At 44.3% G+C, this 20,785-nt stretch overlaps 1 protein-coding gene across 1 annotated transcript; it reads right to left on the bottom strand.

Annotated features, from left to right (window-relative positions):
- Positions 1–1,726: 1,726 nt before the first annotated feature.
- On the bottom strand, positions 1,727–20,785 carry pygmb (phosphorylase, glycogen, muscle b). The gene is made up of 20 exons (XM_069158995.1): positions 20,388–20,785; positions 16,549–16,650; positions 15,785–15,863; positions 15,561–15,664; positions 14,109–14,240; positions 13,651–13,762; positions 13,226–13,308; positions 11,876–12,019; positions 10,252–10,344; positions 9,437–9,583; positions 8,580–8,743; positions 8,349–8,463; positions 7,071–7,172; positions 6,835–6,982; positions 6,676–6,734; positions 5,366–5,507; positions 4,948–5,155; positions 3,756–3,890; positions 3,391–3,457; positions 1,727–3,139 (listed from the first exon to the last, which is right to left on the bottom strand). Exons 1-20 carry the CDS (start codon positions 20,628–20,630, stop codon positions 2,990–2,992), a joined length of 2,529 nt encoding a protein of 842 aa, XP_069015096.1. The 5' UTR covers positions 20,631–20,785; the 3' UTR covers positions 1,727–2,989.

A 20,785-nucleotide genomic window follows, 5' to 3' on the forward strand; every position in this document is an offset into this window, starting at 1 on the left:
AGGTCAGAGTTCTTAAAACGTGGTGAGATTCCTCAGGGAGGATTCAACTTCAGGTGCACTTCCGGACACGTTCCTCCACCTTATCTGGAGGAAACATTTGGAGAGAAGCAGCTCAAGATCAAAGATTAAAAATCGAATGTCAGTTATCTCCTTCTCCTACAAGCTGGCTTCTTGATCTCCCGGTGGCGGTTCGACTCTGATTTCCCTGTTCCATAAGGATCCACCCGTCCACATCAGCAAAGTCAAACCGAACAGAGAACGCGAAAGAGAGTTGCACGGTTCCCTCCCCCAGACTCGCCCTCTTCTCTGCTACCAAATTCCTGGATCTGGACCTTGTTCGGGACTTCCTCAAACAGTACTCTGAGCAACCTTAGCTGCCTGGTGCTGTCTTTAGAGGACATCGAAGAAAATGCGTTAACCAATTAGTTGGCACAAACATTTCAGCACTCCGATGTGCGTAAGTGTCCTCTTGAATGTGCGTGGATTTTGTTCTTACCCAAGCAAAAAATCCAGAATAAGAAAACATTGGTGAATGCCAGAATCTTTGTAAAAACTGCGCAAGTGGGTTTTAAGAAGACATTTCTTCTTAAGAACGGTTGTTGAATGAGGCTCAATGTCCCTCAACGTAAAATAACAAAGAATTTGGCGATGTCATTGTGGTCCATGAAATCATTCAAAGATTCAGAGAACCTGGAGAACTCTCAAGGGACAAGGCCGAAAACCAATAGTGAATTGCCGTTATCTTCAGGCCCTCCAGCTGCTCTGCTTTAAAATGAAGACAGCCTTCTTCAGTGGAAATTATAGTCTGACATAAGAAACACTTCTGAAAAACCATTGTCTGTGAACACAGTTCACCGCTGCATCCACAAATGCCGTTTAAAACTCTACCATGCAAAGAAGAAACCAGACACAAACATGATCCAGAAACGCCGCCGCCTTCTCTGGGCGCAGCTCATTTAAGGTGGAAAACTGTCCTGCGGTCTGACGAATCAAAATTTTAGATCCCTTTTGGAAATCTTGGAAGCTGCATCCTCCAGGCTAAAGAGGAGAGCGACCATCCAGCTTGTTATCAGCGCTCAGTTGAAAAGCCAGCATTTGTGATGGTACAGGGATGCATTGGTGCATATGGCATTGGTAGCTTGTACATCTGGGAAGGAACCATCAATGCTGAGTGATATATTCAGGTTTTAGAGCAACATTTGCTGCCATCCAGACGTGTCTTTCAGGGAAGGTCTTGCTTATTGCAGCAAAACAATGCCGGACCGCAATCTGCACATATTACAACTGCGTGGCTCCGTAGTAGAAGAGTCCAGGTGATAAACTGACCGCCTGCAGTCCAGACCTGTCTCCCATTGAAAAAATTTGGTGCATCATGAAATGAAAAATACGACAAAGGAGACCCTGAACTGTTGAGCAGCTGAAATCCTAGATCGGGCAAAAATGGGACAACACTCACTTAGAAAAATCCAGCAACTGGTCTCCTCAGTTTCCAAACTTTTAGGGAGTGTTGTTAAAAGAAGAGGTGATGCAGCACACCGCTTTCAACGATTGATATATTGTCTTTGGGCTTTTTTTTCATTCTCAATTAAATGGGTTTATGTAATTTGCAAATCATTGCATTGTTTTTATTGCCATTTTACATAGCGTCCCAACTTTTTTTGGAAAAGGGGTTGTATCCGTTACACTATATATATGGACTTTAAGCAGTGACAACAATGAACAGAGATTCTTCATCATCATGTTTGTCATTTATTGGTTAAAAAAGAAAACACAGACAGTGACAATATTAGGGTCAGAGGAGTGGACAGTGGTTTCTGCAGCGCCACAGCAATCAGTTGTGCAGTAGCTGAAGAAGGGCAGGATGCTGCAACAGTACACGGGTGGAGCTGATATCCAGTGTCAACACACAAGTACAGCAGAGAATACACACATCTTCCAAAGATAAATTCAGTCACTTAGGTTTTAGGCAGAGAAGGCTTTGTATTTTCTGCCATAGGTCACTTTTAGGAACACAGTACTTCAGAATGAGACACACAAACATGCTGAGGAGATCGTTAATAATAGTAATACACACACACACACACACACACACACACACACACACAAAAAGAGATACATTCAGCCAACACCACAAACACAGAGCGGTCAGGGAGTCTTTAAATATGAAATATTAATATTAAGATGAATGGACACATGGATTCCTTCCAACACCATCCAGTAATTGCTTCCATGAGGCTACGGTCTACACCTACCAGTGGGTCCCTCCTCTCTTCCAGGGAAGACATGATTGGTTTGAAACCATAACAGTGGTGAGGTTTATCTAAATTTCTGCTGGCTTTTAATAATCATAGGGGCTCAGAGGTAGAAGGGGAATGTAGTTAGAATCTTGGTTTAAATCGTCCCAGTTTGGCTGAAGATACGGTCCCTGATGTTGCTGTGGTGCTTAAAAAAAAAAACATTGTAAAATTTTGACTTTAAACATAGTTTGGAGTAGTTTCTAAACATGACCCCTAAAGGGGGTTTTGGAACTTGAGGCACAACTAGGTACGAAAACAAGACGAGGGAGTATCATTAAAGTTCCCAGTGTAAATGAAGAATCCAGTGAATCACACGGAGGTCATGAACACTTTAAACCACTCAGGGAAATTAAACTTAAAGACTATTTCACTGAATAATAGCGACGATTTAACCTCTTCAGGGTCAAAACAGGGCTGTATCTTAACTCCTGAAAGGCAGACTTGGAGATTCAAGGTTTTCACCTTCTAACATTGAGAATATGCGCTGCTGGTACAGAGAGAGTGAAAACAAATAAGCCCATCTGAACGTGTGTTAGTGCGGGGTGAAGTGGAAGCAGTCGATCTTGTACAGGGATCAGTATTGTAAAGAATATGATGCCACAGTGCACAGTGAAGAAGCTACAGGATTCATCTCTGGTGGTCAGACCACACAGTGGGCTACACAGCGAGGTGGAGGAGGCGGGTGTTGTGGTTTAACGAGGATCATCTGGAGCGCCGATCTTCTCCAGAGTGGGCTCCATGCCCCAGATCTCCCTGGCATACTGGGAAATGGTGCGGTCACTGGAGAATTTACCACAGCCGGCGATGTTATGGATCACCATCTTGGTCCACTCTACAGGGTTCTGTGAATACAATGAGAGAGGAGGGGTGGGCGCACAGAAGATCAATCGGTGCACAGCACCGGGAACGTGTCCAGAACAGGAGGAAAGCTATAATAAGTGTTCCAAGTTACGTCACTTGATCAGCATCAGCACCTGAGTTACGCACGTTTTTGTGAGCAGAGGTCAAGGCAGACGATTTCACCACTGACCAGAGCAGAGAGCGCATATCACATTTTTTTTTTCTTTTTTTTTTGTTCTGTTGACATACTGACCTTGTAGAGAGCGTTGACTTTGTCTTGACATTTGATGTAGTCTTCATAGTCTGCAAACACCTTGAACCTGCAGCACAGACGTACGGTTACAATGGACAAGACGATGAATTTCTATGTAAATCAATAAAAAAAAAAAATTAAAAAATCACAAGTATTAAAGTCATTTTGAAACCAGTCCTACGTGGACTTTATTGAACGTTATCAGTTTGGTAAGAGGTGCTGCTGATGTTAAAGAAGTCAGTCTCGTAGGTAGGCGGGGCTTTACCGGGCTCGCTTCCACTCTGAGGTGGACGACGGTGATGACACAGCGTGACCGTGGGCTACATGTCAGTACGGACAAAGTGTCAGCGTTAGTGAGCTCCAACCTGTCGTGGTGCATCAGCATGTTCACGAGGTCTTGGAAGAGGTCGGGCCGGCCGGGGCTGAAGAACCCTCCGGATATCTGGTCCATCGCCTGCTTCAGCTCAGGGATACGGTTGTAGTACGACAAAGCATCGTAGCTGAGGACGACAGTCAGTCATCAAACACGGGTTAGAGTTCTGCTTGAGTCATGGGGAAACAATATTTCTTCAACATAACACAAAACTTCTAAATTAAATTTACTTTTCAGTTAACGATAGAAACTAATATATATATATAGTGACATATTAGACAAACAAAACGAATACATACTACTACAAAGTGGCACTTTAACCCTTCAAAACCTGGGCTGTTTTCAGGGTAATTCCATTGCCTTCTCTTTGAAGTTCGTATCTCGGTCATTATTGGGGCTAACCAGAAATGCCATAGCCTGTATTTGACGGTGACATTTGAGACAGACAGGATATGAGGAAGAAGAGAGCAGGTGAATGACCGGGTGGCCGGGGACTCGCACTCGCGTTATACACCCGTGTGAGATGTGGTAATAACTCAGCTGTTGGGTAGGCCCACAAATACAATGGTTTTTAAAAAAAAATATTTTTCATATAAAGTGGGATGTTGTTGGAGACAATGCAGAAGTCAGCTGCGATTGAAAAACCAGATTAGTTGAAAACACTTCGTCGTAAAGCGAAACGATGGGTGTCATCTAAAAAAAAAAAAAAAAAAAAGGACGTTGTGCAGTTTATTATGATATGCAGTAGCGAAGTGGGACGGGACTTATTCAACCACACTCGTTGTAAAATTCGTCAAGATTTTAGTCAAGATATTACCCCGCAGGCGTTGGACCCGTCTGCCGGTCTCACTCCCTCTGGTTTATGCGGTGACGAGTTCATGTGATTTCAGCCCGTCTGTCGTAACGTCAGCTACACTCAGGGACTGCGGTTCTCTTTGTGTCACGTTTTTTTTGAGCCCGAGTTTTTCCACATTGGTGGCAATAAACTGGCAGGAGCTTCTGTTTGTAACGTACAGGCAACTATCATGAGATTACTGTGATACCGAAGAAAATAAAACGGGCTTTAGCACATGTAACCGTTTAGAAAAAGCTCCACAGAAGTTGCTGCTATGCGCGCAATAACTCTGTCGTTATTTCAGGGAGTGTCAAGTAGTAGTTCGGTATGTTGCTGTCGTCAAGCGCACCCCTTTTTGTCCAGAGCCTCCACATCGTGCACCCTCATGCCGAAGATAAAGAAGTTCTCCTCTCCGGCCTCCTCCGCCATCTCCACGTTGGCTCCGTCCATCGTGCCGATGGTGAGTGCGCCGTTCAGCATGAACTTCATGTTCCCGGTGCCGGAGGCCTCGGTGCCAGCAGTGGAGATCTGCTCGGACAGGTCAGCCGCAGGAATCACTGCACGGCGGAGACACACACGCGGAAGACAGAGGAGTCAGCTCAGGCCTCCGTGTCCCGATGACAGGACGGACGCAAGACTTAAATGCTGCGGACTTTTCTGGACCCCGAAGCTCCGAATGAAAAAGACAAAAGATCAAGTTTAAGCAGCAATTTAAACCTCGCAAAAAAATACAAATCATAAAATCATAGCATGACTCTCTTCATTACCCTTCTCAGCCAGAGTGACCCGGTAGTTCTCCAGGAAGATGACCTTCAGGCGATCTCCCACCACGGGGTCGTTATTGACAATGTCTCCGATTGAAGTGATCAACTTGATGATCATCTTGGCGGTGTGGTAACCTGGAGCGGCCTGGAAACAAAGACGACCCACGTGTTGGGAAACACTACGTCCAAACCGAGACGCCCGGTTCAACTCAGTTCCAGCTAGTCGGCGGGTGCAAAAATTACAGTCAAACGTTTTTAAAAAGGAGCAAGTCAGCACTTTTGGTAAATGTGCTCAGTAACTTTCTTTTTGAGAGGCATAAAGACTGCAACCGGGGGGGGGGGGAACAGCTAGCCCAGCGCTAACCAGAGTTCAGAAACGCATCTAACAGCAAATCGAAGACCTCGAGGGCAGTCAAACTGTAGAACAGATAGGGAAGGAGTAAAATCTTAAAGGACCGGTGTAGGATTCAGAGGGATCTGTTGGCAGAAATGGAATACAGAATTCCGTTTGCGTACTATCACCTGAAGCTGAGAATAGTTGTTTCCATTGCTTTAAAAACGAGCCCTTCAGGTTCTCTTCCATGGAGCTCCGTGTTGCGCCACCGTGTTTCGAAAGGATAGGTAAAATAAGGAGCATTCAGTTGGTTGTAAACCTGTAGCCTCACAGCTATACACCACTAAACCCTACAAACTACTCCTTTATTTTAGTTTTTTTTTTTTTCATTGACCAAAGAAACACTTTGGACCAATATCTGTATGTCTGGACAATCCAATTGGTGCAGTGAAAATGACAGATAATAGATTAAATTTAGTGTAGTTTCTAGTAATAAGGTAGGTTAATGAATTAATTTTCAAATATATATAAAGGTTTTTGATTTAAATGCACTTAATTCCAACTCGGTCAAAAACAGCAGTTACTGCTACGCGGCTGAGCTCGGCTAGTTAGCATTTCGCTATTTACTTTTCAAATGATAGAAAACAGGAAAAAGTGGTTAAAATTTTTTTTTAACACAAATCTTAACTGGCAAGATAGTGATGCTGTTGGGTTTTTACCCTGATGTATCCCCCCCCCGCCCCCGCCCCAAAAAAAAAATATACATTCTGTGATTATAACATCCAATATGGAGACAAAATGTTAAAAAAAAACAACAACATTTTGACCAAATATGTGTTTTGGCTTTACAGGGGGGCAGAATTACCCGCTCATCATAACTCCGGCTAGTTGTTTGCCAATGTATTAAATCTTTTCCTCTAACTCAAGGAAAGACAGCAAAGCAAGCATGTCTCCAGAACATTAGAGTTATTTCAGTCACCTTTCCTCCAATCATGACGGTCCTGGGTGTCCACAACTTGTTGGGCTCCTTCTTGATGCCTAATTAAAAAAAAAAAAAAGAAAAAAAAAAAGCGTTTTTCTTAACTCTGACTCCATATTTGTTCCCTGTAAAGTTGTCAGAACGAGAAGCAGCACTCACGGTTGTACAGCGTGATGATGTGGAGACAGTTGAGCAGCTGCCTTTTGTACTCGTGTATCCTTTTCACGTGGACGTCGAACATGGAGTCGGGGTTGATCTTCACCTTGTACTGCTCCTCGAGATGGGCGGCGAACTTCATCTTGTTCTCCTTTGAGTTCAAGCAGAGAGCCGTGAGTGAGAAACAACAAAAAAAAAAGAGAACGGAAGTCTTTCGTTTGACCATTTTAAGCTCTCACTTGTTTGACTTTGGCGACGTCCTGAATGAAGGCGTCGTTGTCCACGAAGTCCAGAAGCTGCTTCAGTTGGTCCAGGTCCCGCATGTAATCGTCTCCAATCCTCTGGAGATAAAATATATTTTTTTTTAAATCACCACATCATCTGAAGATATTCTTCTAAAACGTGTCCGCAGATTTGTTTTCTGAACGTCGAAGCAGTTTCACTGGGAGGAGGCATCCGGACGAATTTGTGTCTTTTACAGTTAATGCGATAAACTTGCAGTAGAGTTGTGAGTTGGAGTCTTTGCCCCACTGTAACTTGTATCATTTCAAAGTTTCCCTAAACATTCTCCTAAATGTTCCTTCCAGTCTTCTTAATAACACTGTCGGTCTGTGTTTCGGCCGGCAGTTTTAATTTTTACCTTTGATGAATGTTTTTGTTTGCGAGGCTGTAAATAATACAATACTGCATAAATCCCAGCTGCGGTTGCTGCGGATAGATGCTGCAGCTGCTGCAAAGACAGAATACTTCGTAGAAAAAAAAAAACCGATTGAAACCGCTGGATGCTCTCGCAGGTTTCTCAGAGTGTCAGCTTTAGCTTGAACTCGCTTTTAGCGGCACACAACTGAACTTTAAAGCTGCTTCCAATGATTCTTTGAGCCGTGAGAATTTGACGTACTACCAAAAAAAAAAAAAAAAAAAAAAAAGGTCAATTATAGTCAATATGTTAGCAAACAAAGACACGGCGCGACGTTGGCATTCATTTAGAATCACGTTTGCGTCCACGGCGTGAATGTGGATGATCTGTTTTGGTCTCCACCGACTCCTGAGATAAATACTTAGATATTCAGCAGCTATATAATTCATTATGTTCACCAGCTTGCTGCTGACTGTGGAGCAAAAAGAAGAGAAGCTCACAAAGCTTTGTGGAGCTGAGTGTGTTTTAATTCTCTGTAGGTTTGTCAGTACAACTATTACAGTTATTTGATCCATTGTTGATATAAAAAAAAAAAAAAAAAAAAGTACTACCTGATTGATTGGATGTTATTTACCAATATTTATTTGCATTTCTTTTTTTTTGTCCAAGATGTTATATGCCTTTTAGTTTTCATCGAAACCGAGACTTGTCTTCTGTTTACCCTTTCGTGCCCACTCAAACGTTCCAACCAGCCACCCATCAGCCGATATCGTCCGGGCTGGAAACAAACCTGGCTTTTACTCCCATATCCGTCGGTGGCCAAACTAAGCTCCCCTTACTTCACGACGCAGTAAACGAGCCTGTGGGATGAACTACTCGCCTCAGCGATGACCTCAGCCAGGCCTGGGTTGCACATGACCAGCCAACGCCTCGGCGTGATACCGTTGGTCTTGTTCTGAAACTTCTGAGGGTCGGCCTCATAGAAATCCTTAAACCTGGAGAACCACAAATCACAAATATGAACACCTTCGAACATCAAACACGGGGAGCTGGATTTCTTCACGCGCAAGTTGAAAATGAAAATGAAATATCGGTGTACTGCTTTTCCTACACGGTGTCTTTGATGATCTCAGAGTGGATGCGGGCCACTCCGTTGACAGCGTGCGACCCAACGATGCACAGGTGAGCCATGTTGATTTTCTTGACGTCTCCTTCCTCGACCAGGGACATTCTGCGCAGACGGTCGACGTCTCCGGGGTACAGCTTAGTGATGCGCTGCGGTAGCAAAAGACGAATGTATTAAAACTCACAGAAGCTGTGCGTGTCCGCTGTCTGCCCTTGTTAAATGACATCATCTCACACACGTACGCAACCGCTTTGGAGACGTCCATCTGTCCACTAGACGAGCATAACTCCAAAATGCACTCTCCTTGTATTGTCCACCAGCTACAGAAAAATAAAAGTTGCCTTTTTATCGTCTTTTCTTTTTATGTTCGTCAGTTCGTCTCTATCCGAGTGTGTGTTGTAGCCGCTGGACTGGTCGAGTTCAGGTTTTTTTTGTTTTTTTTTAACTGGAAACCAGCAAAGTTTCTGGGCCAGAAAAGCAAAACAACGACATGAAGAGGCTAAAACGCTCAGCTGAGGTGTGACAATCCTCAGTACAAGAAACATCTCGCACATCATGCATAGTTATGTTCAGTTTTTAAAATATATATATATATAAAAAAAAAAAAAAAAAACAGTCATTAGTGCAGCTTCAAAAGGTAAATCTAACATTTTGGGAAGTATGTTTCCCTGATGACTCGTGTTAAACTGTGTTAAACCTGGCTAACATTGTCTCCGTCTTATACTGAATTCGCAAGAGACGAACTGATTCAATCTGATTTGAGTCTAATTTGCTCCATAAATAAGAGGAGAGCAGCTTCACGCCTAAAAAATGCTGACAAATGAGAAACCTCGCCCCCGTACCTCCAGGTGCCTCCTGTTGATCTCGTAGATAATCTCCAGGTGTCGAGGCAGCAGGTTTTGCAAGAGGTCGACGGGCCAGCGCTCCAGGGCCTCGGGCAGGACGGTGTGGTTGGTGTAGGCGCAGGTACGCACCACAATGTCCCAGGCCTCGACACGGACGACAGCCACAGACAAGGCGGGTCAACATATCACGCAGTAGAAAGGTTTCATCCGGCATCTAACGCTTTGTTTAAACCACGATTGTGAATTAACGTGCGTCTCCGCCCACGAGCTTTAGTGACAGTGATTAGAGATAAACCGACGGTGCTCCACTTGGCGGTCTTATTGCAGAAGAAGAGGACACGACAAGATGATGTAATCAGCAGAGCTTCGGTCAAACGGTGAAAAGTGACGACGTATGAAACATGGCGGAAATAAGCTACACGGCAACGCACCAACTTCTCCACCTCAACCGAGCATGAAGGAGGTTGGTTTTTTTTTTTTGTGTAATATTTGAAAATCTTCGTCACGCACGTTATTTAACACGCGTATTTTCAGACCCGCAACGAGAGGGCAAACGCCGAAAACGAGCGATTAAGCTCAGCGGGACGCGCGTCCTACGTTTCTCCGGCCGTGACGATCCCGCACCAGCAGGTTTCGTTTGCTTACGTCCCGTCACCGTTTGCCAACCCGAGGCTCTGACTGACGTGTCCTTCTGGTGTCACTGGCCGCGTCGCCGTTACTGCCGCCGCAGCGTCGAGGGACGCACACCCGAGTCAGTTGGCGCACGCGCAGCCGACAGTCCAGCGCCACCACACGGTTTAAACGCCACATACCTTCTCCCAGGTGACCTTCTCGACGTCCACCAGGATCCTCATCAGCTCGGGGATGGCCATAGCAGGGTGGGTGTCGTTCAGCTGGATGGCCACCTGTAAGACCCAAGACGAAAAGGAAACAGCTGATGACGGAGCGGCCCGATTTGGGGCCCCGCGGGCCAACGTTTGGCTGGCGCCTTCTTGGTTTTGGTCCATCACGACATCTGACAAACTCGTGTTTGTTCTCCTTGTTCTTAAGTGCCGCAAAATCCTAACGCGTAATGACGACCAAACTCGAATTTTGTGCGGTAAAATGGAAATAAAAACAGAATGCAACGATTTGCAGATCTCATAAACCAATGTTTTATTGCAGATAGACCAAAAGCGACATATCAAATGTTGAAACTGAGAAATGTTATTGTTTAAAAAAAAATAAAAATTAAAAATGATTATTTTGAATTTGATGCCAGCAACACGTCTCAAAAAAAGTTGGGACAGTGTTTAACACCGTGCTGCATCACTTCTTTTTACAACGCTCTGTAAACGTTTGGGAACTGAGGAGACCAGTTTCTGGAGTTTTTCAAATTAAAAGTTGTCCTATTATTGCCTAAAATATCATTTTAGCTGCTCAACAGCTCAAGGTCTTTGTTGACGTATTTTTCATTTTAATAATTTGCCAATTCTTTTTAAATTGGACACGTGTCTTGACTGCAGGTGGGCCAATTTAGCACCAGGTGTTTTTGTTTTTTTTCATCTTGACGCAACTTTTCCCGCCTTTTTTTCACCCCGTTCCCAACTTTTGTGAAAATAAGCACCTATTTTTCATAAAAACAACCAAATTTCCCGTTTCAAGATTTGATATGCTTCTTTTGGTACATCTGCAATGAAATATGGGTTTTATGGTATTTGCAAATCATTGCGATCATTCCGTATCTATTTACATTTTACACAGCGTCCCAACTTTCTCAGAAACGGGGTTGTAGATGAAATTGGTTTCCCAGCGATGTACGGCGTCACACCGGCCTACGTCTCATCTATGAAGACGGACGGTATCCGCTCTCTCTCTCCCGCTGATGCTCTCGTGTGCCGTTAGTGTGTCCTACGTCACGGACTCTGAGCTGCCAGTCAATATGAGCGTTTAACAAAAAGGAGCTCACTGATAAGAGAACATTTAGAAAAAAAAATTGCCAAAACGACTGTTTTTAACTGTAATAAAATTTGAAATAAATGACAAAGTTATTTTTAAGCAGATCAAAGAGTTTAATTTAATTTTCTGCAAAATAGTTTACATGTTAAGGTAATGTAATTTCCCATGGCATAAAATGTTTCCATTTTTTTTTTTGGGGGGGGGGGGGGGGCTCCATACAGATCACTTTTTGGCCTTCATGTTCTGGTTCAGAACGAGTTTCAAAGAGCAACACAGACTCTTAGCGAAGTTTAAATACACTACACGTTAGGCAATCGCCATGCAGACATTCAGATGCGTGGCTTTCCAGTTCCCACCTAAATAGATATGTCAGATATCCTATGATTGACAGTTAAAGTCATAAATTCTCACGTTGAAGGGTTAATCGTGAACATTCTTACTAAATCTGTTGCCAATATAACAAAGACAACAATAATCACCGTACGACGGAGCGCTCACCTTCTCTGGAAGTGTAGAAAGGTCCAGTCGCACAAACTCCGTCGAGCCGAACTTGGAGGCTTTGAAGCGGCGGATGATGTCCTGAAGGGTTGCGGCTACAACGAAGTACTCCTGCTTCAGACGCAGCTCCTTCCCTTCGAAGAACTGAGGCACAAAGGCAACATGGACTGTCATTTCATTTCTATATTACATACCGTTCTGGTAACAAGCTGAACAGTTGTAATTGTTATTCCAGAAACACCTCTGAAGAAAGAAAATAATCGTATTAGTCATGAAAGCTGGAATAGTCATGGGATTTTGGGCCACTTGGGGGCAGCAGAGCTCCACAACAAAAAGACATAAGTGCATCAAGCGTTGCATGTCGACATGTTAGGAAACAGAGCAACAACAGTGCTCATTCAGAGTTTTGTTGTTGATGAATGTAAATCTTTCTAAATTAAATCCTGAGAATAAAAAAAAAAAAAACCGGTCTCTTTAGCGGCTAAATGTTCGTCTCTGTTCACCAGCTCATTTAACTCTGTCTGTGTGCCGCTTGGGGCTGGAGGGACGGTAAGGTGGGCAGATCAGAGCTTTTCACTACCTGGTAACTTCAGCTTCTTCTGGACCCTTGATTGACAACACACACAGTTTTCTTCTATTAGACTTATGACGTTAACCAAGATTACTTTCCACAATAACTATTAACCACATCGCAACGACCGTGAGTGTATTGAAAAGAATTAAATTAGTTTTTTGCACTTTCTCAAGTTTCACTCAAACAATGAGATCATTTGCACCTCCTGAGCAGCTCTAACCCGGACGAATCATTAAGTGAGAATTCTGGTTTACTCACTGCAGATTAGCTTTACCAGTTCATCTGGAAAACAAACGCAGGCTATCCGAAAATTATTACACAAAACTATCTATCAAAAATATGAGTTTTTATTTTCTCAGTTTTCTTGAGTTAGTATTACTTTTTGAAGGTTCAGGAACTTTCCAGGTGTGGATTGTTTTCCACAGCATTGTTATGGGCATTTTATATGGCTAATAGACTGTCGGCTTTGCTGTCCGTTTTTTTTTTTTTTAAATGGACAAAATTTGGAGGGAGTTTCAGTCCGTCGAACTTTTTGATACTTCAGAAAACTTCTGTGGAAAACGTAACTCGCAATATACGGATAGAACTTCTTTGAAAGTTCATGCACATTAGTTCCTGTCAGGAAATTAAAGCTCTGTTTATCACTTCCGGTAATGTTGGCCAAAACAGCACTAATAAGGCCCCAGTTGAAATTGTGTGTGTGTGTGTGTGTGTGTGTGTGTGTTGTGTGTTGTGTGTTGTGTGTGTTGTGTACGAGCAGCTCTGAATCCACTCACGTTGTCGTTGGGGTAGAGAACTCTGGAGATGTTTTCAGCCAGGTTTCTGTCCAGCACGGCTTGGATGTAGCCGCCAACATTAACTGTGGAACAACAGCAGGTTGAGCAACTCATGTTTATCTACTAACATTCTGCTTTTCCGCTTTGTTTGTTGGGTTTTGCAGCAATAAACTATTGGGTCATTTTAGCATTTATAAAAAGTAAAAAAGAAATCTATTCGAGAGCCCGACCGGTGTATATTGATATATCACATCGGCCACATGTTCACCTTCTCAGGTCCTGGTCAAAATGTGTAAACTGGCTGATTTGAAATATATTTGGATTCGTCACTCTTTTTCCTCGTTATTGAGCAACGAATTACCTGACGATCATAACATGCTGCAGGATATCAGTGGTAAGTTAACTGTAAAGACGACAACACTCACAGTCTTTGAGGTTGAAGTCACAGGGCGCCTTCGCAGACCACAGTCTCATGGTGTTGACTATGTTGTTCCTGTAGCCGGGGACCGGGGTGTCATAAGGAAGAGCCAGAACCACCTAAATAACAACAACGGCAATATTGATCAAGATAAGCAAGGGGGAGGGAGGGTCCTTATGGCTTTATGTGACATTTGATTGGCTGTTTCCAAATAAGGTTTCAGTGTATGTTGACGGATATCTAACAACAGTTCATCCGATAAATGCAAAATTAGGGTTTGCCATCAGGAACACAAAAAAATAGATCATGTAACTTTGTCTCTTTCGGTTTCTGTTTCTCTGGGACAGGTGATTTATAGAGGACAATATGTGTGCTGGACCAGGCTACACAATGAAATAACATTTCTGTTTTATTTGCAATGACAGTCGAGTGCTGGTGGTCCGGTTTGGTTCCGCTTGAACTAACCTGCGTGTCGACCCATTTCACTCCTTCAGCGGTGTGGTCGACTCGGCCGTAGAAGTGGACGGGGCGCATGTACTCAGGGCGGGCCTTCTCCCAGGGGTTACCGTATCGCAGCCAGTCATCAGCTTCTTCCACCTGTGGAGACATAACCGGGTGCTATTTATTGGTTCTGCCAGAACCAAATACAGCACCCAATGAGGTATCATTCATCTTCGCTGGCATTGAAGTCGAGTGATATCGAGCATCACAGTCGTGTCCTCGACCACACAGTGACTAACGTGTATATACACCACCAGTTTTGGTCAAAAGATGATTTAATTTAGTATTCTTAGAGTCCTCAGGGACTTTAACCAGGGGACACTGGTACACAAATACACCTAAAACATATAAACTTGAATAAAAGGAGAATGATGGGGAAAAAAAAAAAAAAAGGATTTGTCCCTTCCTCTTGTTTGCATTGTGGCTCCGGAAAGTTTCCTTTGTTTTCTGTCTTACTTGCAAGTGATTCTTTCCGCATCTAATTGACAACTCCCTTATCTTGTCCTTATCTTGTGACCTACAACCAACTCTGTATTACTATATGAAAGCAGATATAAAAGGGAATGGGGGTGACTGTCAACTGTTTGTCAACTGTATAAAAGCTGCCCTACGGAAGAGGACTGGGTGGAAAGTGGAAAAGAGGACTGCTGGGGGGAGGACTGCTGGACACCTCTCTTTGAGGGTTGCATGTATCAGGGAAACCCCGGTGGAAGCGGTGATTTAAATAGGACATTTCTGCTGCTTTTATCCAACTGTTTTCATACAGATGAGTGAAACCAGAGTCCCGATTACGTAAAATGATTGCGGTCAGCTAAAATAATCGCAAAGGGACGATTATGTAATAACTGTGACAGGCCTACTCAGAGACAGAATTATTGAAGCATTTGGTTGCAGTTGTTGCTGCTAAAGACGAAAAGATGAGTTCGCTGGTTACTTTTTCCACAATGATGACTTTAGATGACCTTTTTGTTTCAGTGCATCAAATACTTTTTCATGGCACTGCAGAAGAACTCCGGTTTCAGAGAAGTAGAAGGACTTCCTGCCGAATCCTGTGAAACTAGTTTCCTGATGCCCAGAAACCTGAAATGTGTGTCATGTGCCTCCGAGAGGAATTAACCATTCAGACTGTGTGAGGTGGTGAATGTCACCGTGTCATGTCGTCAGTTTGTGTCACCCACCCAGACGACAACGCGAGTTTAGCTCGTCTTGTGCTTTGCCGTGTTGTGTGATGAAGAACGCTCTGTGCTCCTATTAGTCGGCGTCACAGACGGGAAGTGGAGATTGTCCCTTATTTTGACAGGCTGGTGTTTTGTCGGGGACGTCGTGAGGCCTCGGTTGTTTGCTGTCGGTGGGCACCGATGTCGGACCCCGCGTGAACCGGCTGGAAAGCACACCGTCACCACCAGGAGGACGTACCTGCCAGCCGTTGACGATTTTCTGATTGAAGATGCCGAACTCGTAGCGGATGCCGTAACCGTAAGCGGCCAGACCCAGAGAGGCCATGGAGTCCAGGAAACAAGCTGAGGAAATAGCGGGGGGGGGGGGGGGGGTGGGGGGGGGGGGTGGAGAGACACGTCTGTCCAGAGCACTACACATCACGGTCTGTCGGCAGCCAATTCAGGAGGAAGCAAAGAGCTCACCGGCCAGGCGACCCAGCCCTCCGTTGCCGAGGCCGGCGTCTTCCTCGATGTCCTGCAGCTCCTCCATGTCCAGACCGAGCTTGAAGAACACATTAAACACATTCTCACGACAAACGGCAGCGAACACGGCGCCGGAGTGCCGAGTGACAACAATCAGGCCTCAACACTACTAAAGTCAACATCTGGCCAGTCACTGTTTTTTTTTCGTAGTGCCCCGACTGCAGACCAAAGAATCTGGTTATTATACTGATGCGTCGTATAAAATAGATTTGGGTATGTCATGTAGAGGCAGACGGATACATCGGCCGGATGATTTTAATCAGCAGATATTAAGCCTATTGTAGGCATTGACGAGGTTGGATCAATACATTTCGAAGCTGATTTTTTTTAATTTTTTTTTTATAACGAATTATAATTATCACATTAAAAGGGATCAATGCATAAAATGCGTGTTTAAAAAAAAAAAAAGGATATCAGCCAATATATTCATATCAGAATTTCTTTTTTTTTTTACCCCATAATATCAATATCGCCCCCAAAATTCAAATATGGTTTGAGCTCTGATTTATGATCCAGCATCCAGTAGCCTGCAGTATCTATTTTAACCGTTACTTTTAGCTGTTTAGGCCTCAGTAGCATTCAGGTTCACGGAGTACTATTTTTTTTTTTTTTAAATCAAATTTCCATCCATGAAGTAATTAGGGTATTTTTCAACTTTTTTTTTTTGAAAGTGACTCCGAGTTGTGAATCTCCGTGTTCCTCACCTGGTACGTGGCTTCGTCGCAGGCGTTCTCCAAGGCCAGGTTCACCATGGTGTTCTGCAGAGTGCGGCCCATGTAGAACTCCAGGGAGAGGTAGTAGACGCGCTGCGGAGGAGAGCAACCTTGTGAATGCTGGGTTGGATGGGGTCATTTTAACGGTGGGCATAATGAAATACAAGATTTAACATACTAGTTTCACCCGAAACCCAATCGACTCCAAAGCAGCTGCATGTGCACAATGTCAGGCAGTAGAAAAAAAAAGGCAAACAATAAGCATCTTCTTCAGAACTAATACACAACAACAAGACAATAGGACTCGGAGAGATGTGGCAGGTTGGCTGTAGAGATGCAGCACTATGTAACACCTGCGACTTTCAAAACATCAAGTTGTTTCTCGCTCCAACTGATCACCCATTTAGCTCAATATAGCAAATATTTATGTTAATTCACATCCAGTATAATCCCTTTATACTAATCCCAGTATAATAAAAGTATGTTTCAGGACTCCCATTTATTCCTCCATCCGCTATCTCTACCCGCTAGGCCAAATTTTGTATTATAATATTTTTGTTCATATTTATTAAATTCAGTACATGTTACATGTATATCAAAATGCAGTTTTTTGTTTTTCTTATTTCTTTCATGTTTAATTGGAGTCATCTTAACTTGTTTTTGATTAGTTTCTATTATTTGTTTTCGTTCTGTCTGACGTTGTTCCAAAGAGCTACTTTTCATCATTTAATTTTTTTTAAATTTTTTTTTTATAGGAGTTAAGATTTTCAGTCCGTTTTACGACACGACAACACCGCAAATCAATACGGGGCCTTTTAAAGTTTCCAAAAATGTCTACCGAGACCCTTCACAAACTGTCAGGAGGACACTAATTATATAACATAAAAGTATGTGCTCCATTTGGTGTCCCTAATGACCCTGCAACACAATGCAGTCGAAAACAACAGCAGCTGTCGAAACACAGCAGCAGCAGAGCTATTACTGGCAACCCCTCAAGAGAGAATGGAAAAACGGCATCCAGCGGTCTGAATGAATAGAAGAGCTGAGTGCATACTTGAAAGGCTGAACAGATTTAACGGGCAAATGCGTCCCTTTGTTTATGCTTTAAAGAAAACGGTGTCAAGCAGCTCGCGTTCACGGACACAGAAAAATATCTGTCCAAATTCCAAACGCGTTGTGAAACTATGATGTTTGAAGCGCTTCGATTAAACCTCTAAAACTCATCTTTATTCATCAAATTTGCATGATAGGAAGTTTTTGTCAAGAGATAAAAAAAAAAAAATACCCCAACGCCTTAAAAGCGCGAGAAGTAACCCTTTCAAAAACAATGAAAATGCAAATAGTACCCGCTTCTATCTCCGCCCACCGTTCCTTCGGCTCGGGGCAGGCACAGTGTTGACGACATGGGGGGAAAAAAAAAAACGCCACCCTGCAAGACGACGGGATCGGCCGCTTGAGCGTGATGTATGAAACCCCCTGAGTTTTTCAGACCGCCACCGCAGTTCCAGCGCCGAAATGTCCAGCCACGGCCTTGACAGCTATTTCCACTCGAGCGTATAAAAACCCGGCATGTGTGCTGCACTTGGCTGACTGTTTGCATTGCCATCTAAAAAAAAAATCTGCCGCGGCGCCCCGATTTGCTTTTATTCAGAAAATGTGTTGCTTAAGAGTTCACTCGTGTACTTTCAGCTTAAAAAAAAAACGGGGAGCGAAAAAACAAAGTTCACAAAAGCAAAACAAATGTGCATTGTGAGTTTTTTTTAAAAGCCAAAATTGGAAGAGTTGGTGCCCGATGCCGCTGCTGACGTTACTGAATCCGTAATTAAGGTTACGGGGGAGGAGGGCAGTGATTTATCACCGTCGAACTCCACAACAGACTCGGCTTTCACCAAAACTGCAAGAGGTTCAGGGCCTGGAGAACGCGACCCAGCAGAGGTGTCTCCAACCAATCGACCTGAGACTCAACCGACAAATGACAGGTATCCCTTGGAAACGCTATATCATATGATGACGCAGGGCCAAAGCTTAGGAAAAACACTGTCGTGCTTCGAATGCGCTGTGAATGATATTCAGCTCGTTAAATTGAGTGGCCCGCCCAGCTGTAACGTCATTACTGGTTACGTTACTGATTTACAGTTTGCCGCCGGTGTACGTGTCCGTGCAGCAGGATAACAGGAAGATGTCCAGAGTGTGTTGAGCCTGCTTCGTGGTCGAGGCCTTGTTGTGCTTGCAGCAAAGAAGAACTTCCTTTTTGTCTCGTTTCTGAGTGGTGAGGTGTCAAAAATGTAAAGTTTCCATTTTGCTTGTCAAGTTCAGCTGAAGTAACAATGAGGCGATATTCAGAATATGAACATTTATTCTGTTTGCTCGTGCTAATGAGGGAACACCTGAGCTCAAAGTGAAGTATTCAAACTGAGACTTATTACAAGTGCGAGAGAGCCAATTAAAAACAACTGTCAGCCACACACACACACACACCCCCCCCCCCTACGGCCATTTTTACAGACATGGATTATGCGACATCATTTGCAACTACTAAAGAAAAGTCAGTTCGACATTCGATCAGTTATCACAGATGACCGTATGGAAACATTCCTTCATAGGAACGGTGGTTACGCAACCTGAAAGATAGCCACAGTTTTAACCACACGGACACGTAAGTGCTTTCCTGTACTTAATGTACGTATGGTATGAATTTAGATTTCCATTTCTTATTTCATCTTAAGGCAGTGGGTGCTGCACGGACGCTGTGAGAGCGGTCATCCAGTCGCAGAGCAAGCAAGCTACAAGACCAAAGAGTCAGCCAATCAGAAGAGAGCGTCCTTCGTATAAAATGCAGCACAGACACGGAAGCTGTTGTCGGTAGAGCTGCAGGAAGAAGATGAAGAAAGATGTGAAACTACGGAGAGATGGTTTTTGGGACTTAAACCAACAACCGTATCTTCTTATGGCTGTCAAGTCTGCAAATACAACACTGTAAAAAAAAAAGTACTTTAAACAAAGAGCAGAGCGCAGAACATCTCCACGAGAAAGGGCCGACAAAACCCGCATCAAATCAAATTCTGGAGATCCCAACAATATGAAGTAAACCTGGCTCTTTCGCGTATCCAGGTCTTTGGTAATGTTGTTAAGTCAGGACGCTGCAGTGAAGACGATGAATTCATTATATTACTGAAACCACTTTATATTCAGCCTCCGGTCCAGCGAACACCAGGAAGTAGAGCGTGGGGCTTTTCACTAGTGAACTGTGAGAATCACTGGAAAGGATGCAGTTTATCGCCAGCAGTCTTTTTGATAAAACCTGAGGTGGCCATTTTGTGATGCAGTGTGTGTGTGTGTGTGTGGGGGGGGGGGGGGGGGGGGTGGATGGATGGATGGATGGAGGCCATAACATGCCCTTACGTAATGCACGTTTCAACAACCAGTTGAGTCTCTGCCATGAACTCGCTTGCTGCTGTTGAACGCGCGTGCAATGCAGCGGGGGCCGCGCGTCGTCCCGAGCTGCACAGGAGACCACGTCGAGGCGCAAGCACATTGTGTCCCCAGCAGAGAGGACATGTCAGAGCGGACAGGACTGAGGTGCGCACTCTGCAAAGCAGCCGCAGCGTGCCTATAAATGGATATAAAGAGCAGAGAGGCAAAGCGCGCGCGCGCACATACATACGTGCGTGTGTGTGTGTGTGTGTGTGTATATATATATGCATATGTATGCAAACACGCACAGTTTATGAGTAGTGACACTGCAGTACACAGCCCCTCGACCCCCCCCCCCCTCCCCTCCCCCGATCAGCTGTGCGTACGTGCAGAACTGCGACATCCGCGCGCCTTACTTTGGGGTCTTTCTCGTAGTAATGCTGCTGCGTCCGGATCCAGCGGCCCACCAGGTGGTCCCGGACCGTGTTGGCCAGGGCGAAGTAGTAGTCTCGTTTGGTGGCCACGTTGCGGTCCTTCACCAGGGTGAAGTGGAGGTGCCGGTTGAAATTAGTTTTCAGGTCCGCGACGTTTTCCACCCCGGCCAGCCCCCGGACCGAGATCTGCTTCCTCTTGTCCTGGTCCGTCAGCGGCTTGGCCATGTTCGCACGTTTTTTTGTTGTTGTTTTGTTTTTACTTGACGTGAACTCGCTGGGTGACCTGCCCACTTCTCTTCCGACTCTCTTCTGCGCTGACAGCCTCAGTGAGAGCCGACGCGCCTGAACTTGTTTTTATCTCACGTACTCGACATCAAAGA

The sequence above is a fragment of the Embiotoca jacksoni genome, unplaced genomic scaffold, assembly GCF_022577435.1.
Source record: "Embiotoca jacksoni isolate LCO1_2020_lvr unplaced genomic scaffold, fEmbJac1.0.p SCAF_24, whole genome shotgun sequence".
NCBI lineage: Eukaryota > Metazoa > Chordata > Actinopteri > Embiotocidae > Embiotoca > Embiotoca jacksoni.